Genomic DNA, 10,065 nt, shown 5'->3' with positions numbered 1-10,065 from the left:
AGAGAGTGAGAAATGGATTTTGAAATATATTTTTGGGGACTATTGTGTTATTCTGTGAAAAGGCTGTGTGTGTGAGATTTCACGAATCTGGGCAAAGCTTAATAGGGGACAGGTTGTCTGGGGGGTATAAAACATGATAATGATAGAAGTGTTAGGTTTGAGGTACAAGTTAATAGGTTAGATCTAACATTTGCTTTTAGATAAGTAGAGAGTTTGTTTGAATAGCAAAGGGGAGTCAGGATTAACAAGAAACATGTTTGCATCTTGCAAGCGTTCCACAGGTAAATAGAAGGGGTAATATTATATTTTATTGACCCAAAAGCGAAGACAAGATGGAAACATGAAAGATCTTACATTTGGATGAATTTGAGTTTCAAAGAGGTGTGAAAACAATGGAACCTGAAATGAAAGGGTGAAAAAGGTATTTAGAGTTACTGTGGAGAGCTGAGGTGGGCTTTAGCTGTTTGAGCAGTTGGGCTGATGAGCTGGAGGTGTGAGATGTCGCAGTTGGAGCCAAAGCTGGAGCTGTGGCCATGAGAAGATGCAGTCTGAATCAACCATCCAGTCAAGCCAGGAAAGTCTTGCACTGCAAAAAGCAGTTTTTTCCCTAAAGTTTGGATTTTCACAGCAAAGTGGAAGAGGTCACATGGTATGCCTTTATTGAAGTTATTGCACTTTGCCTTGGGTGATATTACTGGATGTTTTTTTTACAGTTAAACATCTATAAGGGGGTGTTGCCTGGAAGATGTTTATTTGTGGGTCTGACCAAGTAGAGTGTCTTTTTGGAGGAATGTTTTGTAAGACTAAGTTTAACTGTGTTTCTGTAATCTTGTGCACTAAAGTTTTCCTTTAATCTTGTTAATAAAACTTTTAATTTAATTTTTAAAATCCCAAAAGTGTTACTGGACTTCTTACTGCTGAGATCAGTACGCCCCCTTCTCGTTTTCAGAATATTTATGGCCTGTAAGCTAAGTTTCCCTCTGGGATTTGGTTTGCGTAGCAATTAACATTGGCTGTGGTCATAACAGGGAAGAGGAGAGAGAGATAATATTTATCCTTCAAAACACACCTCTTGCCCTTTCACAAAATCAACAGCCAAATTTGATTTCTACACTCTGCTTGTGGGGGTAAAGATAAATCAGGGAAATCATCAGTGTCATCAGTAATAATATCCTACAATTTTTTTTGTACTACAGTTTTCAAATTGGACCACCTAAATGTTTGGGTTACTGAGGCCTACAGCTTGTCAGTGAACTGGCACTCCGTACCCGGGGTGTCTAAGGAATTTATATATCCATTCAGTTCCACAGAATTCCAGCGTACAAAGTCACATGATTTAGTGTCAGCAAAATGGGCTTAAGATACAATCACAACAAATTAGTTTGCTGCTATTAAAACATTTAACTTGAATTTCATTTGGCACATAGATATATATTTTGTCAGAAAGCAAGCTCAGCGAAGGCTTTAGACAGCTCCATAACCAAGAACAGTTGTTGGAAATAGTCCTCAATTGCAGTGCTATTTTCCAAGCAAGCCACTGGTCTATAAAGTAATTGTGCACACAAAAGAATGCCTTCCTCGCCAGAATTTCTAAAATATATCAAAGGCTTGAGAAATAAAATGTCATCAAATCTAGCTTCAATATTTTAAACTTTCATTAGAAAAGCTGGTTTGGAGAAAAAAAATGTCCATTTAAGCAAAACAAAGAATAGATAATGCAACAAGAAGTTCGACACAAGTTCATTTGAAATCAAGCTCAGTTCAATTTATTTAGATTCACCTCCTCAAATGATATTTTACTTGTGAAAGGATTTCCTTTGCTTACATCCTCTCTGACTTGTCTGGAACTCGGCTCTTAGCTGTGTCCCTTAGCTGTATTTAAAAGCCCCTTTAACAAGTCACTCCACACCCTCATCCTACCCTACAGCTGTCATCTTTTCTGATTCCACATACCAGCATTTATCCTCTGTGCCTCTGACCTTTAATGCATGTTCACCATCCATTCCCCAATTAGTGGCACAGTCCTCAGCTATCTTGACTCCACTTTCAAACTCTGCTTATTTTCAGAAAGCTGCCTAAATTTTCTGCCTGCCATCCGTTTCACCTCCGTGAAGCACCTTCTGACAGTTACATTAAAGGTACTAAATAAATACGAGTAATTGTTGATTGCGACTGTCAAGGAAATCAGTCTGAACAAAGAGGAAAGCAACATAAACAAGTATGCTGAGAATTCCAAAATATGATCATGAAAGAAAAATCAAACTAGATTTTTTTCTAAAAATGAACATCAAATAACATTTTGGATCAGGGCTGCAGTTTCACCTAATCCACTATTTTCATTTCTCACAGACTATAGCTAATTTCACAAAACAAAAAAGATTTGGAAGAGTTTTTAAAAATTGTATTTACACATTTTTTGGGCAACAAAATGCATATGCAACCTAACCTGAACACAAAATAGAAAGGAATACTTTTAGTAACATAGTATTGATTGATGATTGATAATTGGATACCATTGTTGGGAAGTAATTTCGGGAGGTAGAATAGTTTGCAGGTCTGAGTTGCAAGTGTATACTACATTTTTTGCCCATCATCAGCCACTAGGGGGAGAAGCTACTCAGCCTCTGGTGGGAGAGATTCAGCCAACCTGTAAATGTCCAGGGATCTCTTTTTTTCTATAGACTGACATGTTGCTCAGAAACTAACTACTTCATCTTAGCTACGTGGGCACAACCACACATTAAAACAAGGCTGCACTTCACCACTCTGCCAGCCTTTCCGCTTACCCAGCAAATTTGCCCCCTCATCCACATCACCAATCAGCTCAGAGGCTGATTGGGACAGTTCATCAAAAATAGATTCTGTGTTCCGATCAAATGCTTTGTTCTCTATTCCCTGGGTTGGTGTGCTGTAAAAATATAAAAGCGGAAATTAATCAAAGTTACTTGATATGATTCGTTGTCAAAGATTTCTAAAGCTCCTGGAGCACTGAGCTGCCATTAATAAGTATAAACAGCAGAATTGTTAAGAAAAAAGTGTAAAAAGCAGCCCTGTGCAACACGGATAGTGTTTGAATTGTAATTCTGCGCTCACAGATAAATAATACATCAACACTTTTAAAATATCCAGTTCTTAAAATTGCTTTTCCATCATTTCACACACCAGTTGCCCTATTGCTCAAGTAAAGATCCTAAATTAATTTGTGGATTCAAAGTGTTCTAGCCTTGTGCAGCGGTACAGCAAATGGGCCTATTATCATCAGAATTTCTGATGAAAGGCCACAAATTTGAAATGTTAACTTGGTTTCTCTCTCCACAGATGTTGCCCGACCTCCTGAGTATTTTCAGCATTTTCTGTTTTTATATTAAATGGAAGTGCATGCTGATATAATAGCTGATAGTCTGTGCCCTCAAGGCCAACATACAGTGAAGTAATTTCACTGACTGAAGATGAGAGAATACATGAGATGCAAATCAGCTGTTAAAATTAAACAATAAAGTGGCAATATATTAACATTTTGATACTAGTAAAATTTACACTCACCTCGTTCCTTTATACCCACTAAGATCTCGATCCATATCTAATTCAGGCGTCGAGTCAATGATAGCTTGAACGTCTGATTTGTCTTCATTTTCAGTCATACCTTCAACATTAACAATTACATGTCTGTCAGTCTACATTATACAGTTTGATATGTAATAGATATTAGATTTACTATCATTGGTGTGAGGGATCAACAGTACCAGAAGGTAAAGTGACATATAGGGAAAGATTTTAAACAGGACTGATAATTTTATTGGTCATCCCTCGTTATTGAGGTTCTCAACTGCAACCAGCATATTCAACACAAATATAATAAAGCACAGAGCCATGGATGTTCATAGAACAAAGGGATGTAATTCAGCCCATTATGTTAGTGGCTGTTCTTTGCTGGAGCAATCCAAATTATTCGCACTGTCCTCTGCTGCTCCCATAGCCCTATACCGTCATCTGCTTCAAATATTTATCAATTTTCCCTCAAAAGATGCAATGGTCTTTGCCCAACCACTCCAGGGAAAAGCATTCCATGCTTCAACAACCCGGGTGTGTAAATAAATTTTTCCTAACCTTTCTCTTCACTATTCCAGGGTAGGAAACATTTCCACTGAAAAGGTCATCCAGCCAGTAAGGAATTCATTCAGTGGAGTCTCTATTAGCCACAGTTGCACTCATTAACAGAACTCTCCCAGGACAAAATTTTGAACGAATCAATGAATCTGTGCCTAGGGAGGTTGGTGCAAGGTCAGAAACTGGGCACTCTTCATTATCTGCTGGTGACATTTACTGCATTAGGGTGGATACCTTAAGTTCGAGGTTTACAAAAGCTAACTGTAAGGGTTTTTTTTAAGTTATAATTTTAAATTAAGACTCAATAGATTAAAAAGTAAATGACCAGCCTTTTGTAAATATGTAACCATAAGGCCAGATATTTTAAATTAAAGCTCTCTGAATTTAGAAGATCTGTTCAGTTTGGAAGAGCACTGGAAATATTTTTCTGCACAATGTTCATTTCATTACAAGCACAATCCTGAGGGTAGGAAAGGCTCCAGCGTCCACCGCTGTTATAAAGCCAGAAATAGGAAGCAGGTGGCTTATATTTAACCCACTCTCTTTCTCTTTCACCCTCTTAGCCAATCCCTATACTGAGAGAAAGGAAAAAGAACAAACTTGCTTTTCTATAGCGCCTTTCACAATCTCAGGGCTTCCAAAAGCACTTTATAGTCAATGAAATGCATTTGAAATACAGTCACTGTTATAATGCAGGAAAATGTCACAGTCAATCTGCACACAACAACATCCTACTGGCAGCAGTGATGTTGATTGAGGTATAAATGTTGTCCAGGAGACTGAACCAGCCCCCTGGCTCACTAAGTAGTGCCATGGAATCTTTGCATCCACCTGAAAAGACAGTCAGGTCTTCCGATCAACATCTCATCCGAAAGACAGTGCAGCCCTCTCTCAGTATTCAACTCGAGTGTTAGCCTGGATTGTGCACTCAAGTCTTGTGCGCTCGAGTTGGTCTTGAATCTACGACCTTTATGACTCAGAGACGAGTCCTACTACTGAATCAAAGCTAACACCGGAAGGCCAATCTTGCTGCAGTACAGTTCCACTTGTGCAGGCAATATACTGGTAGCTTGACTCCATGGTGCTTTCAAGTGTATGCCTAAATGGTTACTATCAGCATATGTGCTAAAGTCAATGATGGGACTCTCACTGCCACCACAGTTCAGTTCAGCTGACTCAGTACAGACCAAGGATGCAGTCTGAATGCACTCACTTCTTGTAGGGATCTGGCCTCCTCACACTAAAATGGCTGTGTAACACGTCATTGTGCGGGGAACTGTTGATCCTGGCCTGTGCCCCATCACTTCGGTCCCAGGATCATTATCCTCCATCATGCTGCAGCTGGCCTATTTTAAAACAATATTCCTAGAAGTGTTATGCCCCTGCTGCAATATTCCTTTTAAACTAGGAACAAATATAGATTCTTCTCTTTTCATCATTGATCTTTGGATATTTTGTGGAATTGTTTATTCCTGGTTTAAGACAGAAATACATTAACGCAGATGCAACAACCAGGTAGAACATACCAAAGATACCAAGCATTAGCAGGTACACTTCAGACCTCCAAAAAGGGAGAAAATAAAGATATTTGTGCCCAAAACTTCAGTATTTTTACAACATGTTCTTATTTCCACTACCCACAACTATATGTTGGCTATGCAGGCAACGGACTGCTATCATGAAACACTTCCATGCTTCTCACAAGTAATGGTCAACTTCAAGTGGAAGAGACTATTTTGTAAAGTGGAAATCTCATCATCTGTAAGGGAGAATCAGGAACGGTTTTGATGTGCCTTTATTTTGTAATTTGAGGTGAGTTTGTTTGTTTAAACACCAAGAGCTCCTACAATCAGACAATAGCTTGGAGCCATTAAGAGTAGCAGTATAGGAAAACTGTGCTGCAATAACTGAAAAAGCTATCTTATTAATTCAGCTCCCATATACAATAGTACTACAGCTGTTTAGAAAAATAAATTAAATGAAAAAAATACAACAGCTTTTATAGATTTGGTCAACTTCTCATACCCACCACCCCTGCAAAGCCCTCTTCAAGGATGGATCAAAAACTTTTGAAGCATCAGGTGCCCATTTACATCCCTACAGACCCAACTCCCTACACAATGGCTGTATCTACCAGCTGAAGTTGACATTCTAAATATACCCATGTTCTAAAGTGAGTGCTTCTATTTCTGTTAATCAGGTTCACCTCACCCAACAAGATAAATGTACGATATTTATGCTAATTGGAAGAGAGATGTGCAGGCTTATCTGGAGCTGTGACAATCTGGAGTCCCTTCCTAGAAGAGGGCAGTGAGGAAGGAGGAAAGTTAAGATGTCAGCAACTTAGTAAAGTAACTATAAATATTCTTCAATTCCCTTGGAATAAAATTTGTTTGAACAAAGCACTTACCAACTGCTAAAGTTCTAGTCTCCTGCTGTACCTGCACATCAATATTTTTCTTGTTGTCTGGTTTCTTGTTTGCTTGGTTTATGTTTTTTGACAACCCTTCAGCCTCCAGATTTTCCTTTCTTGGAGAAGCTGAATCTCCCACAGCAGGGTCTGGCGGAGAAGACATGGGGGTGTTGGGTTTGGTTGGCACCAAGCTGGAGGCCTGGCTGACATCAGATAGTTCATCCTAAAATATAAACGGAACTCCAAATCAAATTTAAAAGTGAACATGTAGCCCCCCCCGTTAAAGAACAGTGACTTACCAATTTCCTCAGCATTAAAGAGCAAATGAAGCAATGTCCAATCTTTCATCCACCGTTTAACTTTTTTGGGGGTCAAAGTGACTTGAATGCAAAAATTAAAAGAAGCTCGAGATAATGCAGCCCAACCGATATGTACCCGGAGTTATTGCACAGACAATGAATGTTAAATTAGTACATCAGAGAGGACCAATTATTTGCCAATGTTTCAATCATCAAATGTTTTGATCAACAAAAACAGTTACTACTTCTACTTATATATATATATATATATATATATATATATATATATAGTACACCTTCAACATAGTAAAACATTTTAAGGCATTTCACAGGAACATTATCAAATAAGGTTGACACCAGGCCATATAAAGGGATATTAATACAGATGCCAAAAGCTTAATCAGAGATAAGTTTTAAGGAGCTTCTTAAAGGAGGAGAGAGGTAAGAGAAACAGGGAGGTTTAAGGAGAGAATTCCAGAGCCAAGGACCCAAGCAGCTGAAGGCACAGCCACCTACGGTGGGATGATGAAAATCAGGATGCTCAAGAAGACAGAATTGGGGGGAGTGCCGAGATTATGGGCTTCCAAAAGGTATTTGATAAAGTGCTACGTAACAGGCTTGTCAGCAAAGTTAAAGCCCAAGAAATAAAAGGGACAATAGCAGCATGGATACAAAGTTGGCTGAGAAAACAGAGAGTATTGGTGAACAGTTGTTTTTTGGATTGGAAGGAGGTATGCAGTGGGGTTCCCCAGGGGCGGGGGTGGTATTAGGACCCTGACTCTTTTTGATGTATATTAATGACCTAGACTTGGATGTACAGGGCATAGCTTCAAAATTTGTAGATAGCACAAAACTTGGAAGTATTGTGTGAAATTTGAGGAGGATGATGTTAAACTTCAAAAGGACATAAACGGGCTGGCGGAATGGGCGGACAAGCAGCAGATTAAATTTAATGCAGAGAAGTGTACAATTATACACGTTGGTAGATAGAGCGAGGAGAGACAATGCAAGATAAAGCATACAATTCTAAATGGGGTTCAGGAGCAGAGAGACCTGGGGATATATCTGCACAAATCACTGAAGGTGGCAGGGCAGGTTGGGAAAGCAATTAATAAAGCATACAGGATCCTATAATTAGGTACATAGAGTACAAAAACAAGGAAGTTACGGTAAACCTGCATAAAATGCTGGTTCGACCTCAACTAGAGTATTGTATCTGGGTACCATGTTTCAGGAAGGAAGTGAAGGCATTAGAAAGGATGCAGGAAACATTCACAAGAATGTACCAGGGATGAGGAACTTTAGTTATGTGCATAGGTTGGAGAAGCTTGGGCTGTTGTTGGACTGGAGGCAGCCATGAGTAATTTGAAAACAAGGACGAGAATTTTAAAATTAAGGTGTTGCTCAACACTTGGTGCAAGTTAGGACACAAGCAACAGTGTTTTGGACAAAAGAAACTTTGTGGCGTTTAGAAGGTGGGAGGTTGGCCAGGAATGCGCTGGAGTAGTCAAGTCTAGAGGAAGCAAAAGCATGCATGAGGGTTTCAATAGATAAACTGAGGGAAGGGTAGGCACTCGGAGTATTCCCAGGTACATTCCAGGTAGCTCCGCATAAGCCATTTGCTCCTGGATTTTACCAGATAAATACAGATGAGGGAAGCTTCATTGCCAACTGAAGCACAAAAGAATAGATTATTTGGTCAAATCTGAAGTGTAAATTGCTGCCATTGAAGTTACAATAGGTCCTGCAGACAGGTTCTCAAACTGAATAGGCTGATGCAAAACATGAGCCAGGAAGTGGGCATGGGTGAAGAACAACTTGTTAAACTAATGGAAAAACCAGAACACAAGGCTGTTAAAAATCTAGATTTTCCTATTGTTAGCACAAACCAAGTGTGGCTGTGAGCATCCTGATCACAAAGAGTTCACCCTGACTTGCAACTGCTGTCACAGTCAGTGATCATTGCAAACGTCTGTTATTTCCTAAATTGAGCTTCTGCTTAATGTCTCCCATTATTTTACATTGTTGGGGTCATTCTTCCTTCTCTTCATTGCTATCGAGTTTCTTTGTGTTAAAATTCAGTTGAATCCAAGTAACATCAAATGTTAAAACTGTCACTGTTATATCTGATAACAGGCGAAGCTCAAACCCCTGCCCCATGTCTTTATGAACTTTTTTTTAAAATAGAGGGATGATAACGTTGTGGAAATGCTGCACGCATAATGGAATAGTGTCAAAGCATTTAAATATTTCCAGTTATCTATTCAAAACTGTGAGGTTGTAGTTCCAGGTAGCTCTGCATGAAACATTTGCTCCAGGATTTTGCCAGATAAATACAGATGAGGGAAGCCCTTTAGCCTACATTAATCAATCAGTTCAGAACAATCCTACAATCTCTCCATTGTGGCAGCCAATTAGTTCTAGTGCCATCACTCTATTGCTCTGTGAAAATGATGCAAAGGTTGGGAAGACCAAATGCCTGAAGGCTGAGGAAAGGCAATAAATACCAATCTTCAAAAAAGAGCAAATGCAGCAATTTCAGAGGAGGAGGCTTACTAAGTACATACAGAAAAGTACTAATAAAATGCTGGAAAGGAGAATGAAAAGATATTTAGATGTGGTATTACATGGAATACAAGTTGGTTTCAGAGCAGGACAAAGAATGATAGGTTAGTTGTGATGAGACAGATTCTGCAGAAATTTATAAAACACAACATCCATTGTTACAACTTCAGATTTTAAGCAGGCCTTTGACAGTGTATAGTGACAGGATACGACACGCCTTGAGGCTATATGGTATTCTGGAGAACTTTGTGAAAATGATAGAAAAAGGAATTATTTAGATCAACAGTCGGAGCGAGACACAGATAACTAATTTATTGAATCTAGAACAGGAAAAAAATCTTGCAATTGAAAAATGCTGGAGTAAAACTACTGGTATTTTGTAAGTATAATGCACTACCAGTAAATACTGAATCAAGCTCTAGCATGTAAATTAAACTACTCCCACAGACATTCTTCATTCAGCTTCGCCATGTAAGCCCTTTCACCTTCTGAATTAATAGCAAGGTTGTAATTGTTACTTAAAGTTGAGGCTAATATACAATTGTGACCAGTGCTGCACCAGCATTTGTTTTGTTCAGTACGATTAGGCTGGTTTAAAACCTTTAAACATTCTTTACACAATTCAAGCACTATTAAAAACACCCATGCACACTATCGCTCATTTAATTGCACAATGCCATT

At 38.9% G+C, this 10,065-nt stretch overlaps 1 protein-coding gene across 3 annotated transcripts in view; it reads right to left on the bottom strand.

Moving 5' to 3' along the window:
• LOC144667627 (C-Jun-amino-terminal kinase-interacting protein 4-like) overlaps positions 1-10,065 on the bottom strand; it is a 221,878-nt gene that overhangs the window by 57,549 nt on the left and 154,264 nt on the right. For all 3 annotated transcript variants that reach the window (XM_078529101.1, XM_078529102.1, XM_078529103.1), the window contains 3 exons: positions 6,518-6,743; positions 3,544-3,643; positions 2,787-2,908 (listed from right to left, as the gene is read on the bottom strand). In XM_078529101.1, coding sequence (XP_078385227.1) covers positions 2,787-2,908; positions 3,544-3,643; positions 6,518-6,743 — 448 coding nt within the window. The remainder of the gene's footprint in view (positions 1-2,786; positions 2,909-3,543; positions 3,644-6,517; positions 6,744-10,065) is intronic.

This window comes from Cetorhinus maximus, chromosome 24 (genome assembly GCF_964194155.1).
Source record: "Cetorhinus maximus chromosome 24, sCetMax3.hap1.1, whole genome shotgun sequence".
Lineage (NCBI taxonomy): Eukaryota > Metazoa > Chordata > Chondrichthyes > Lamniformes > Cetorhinidae > Cetorhinus > Cetorhinus maximus.
This window is presented reverse-complemented; position numbering and strand designations above follow the sequence as displayed.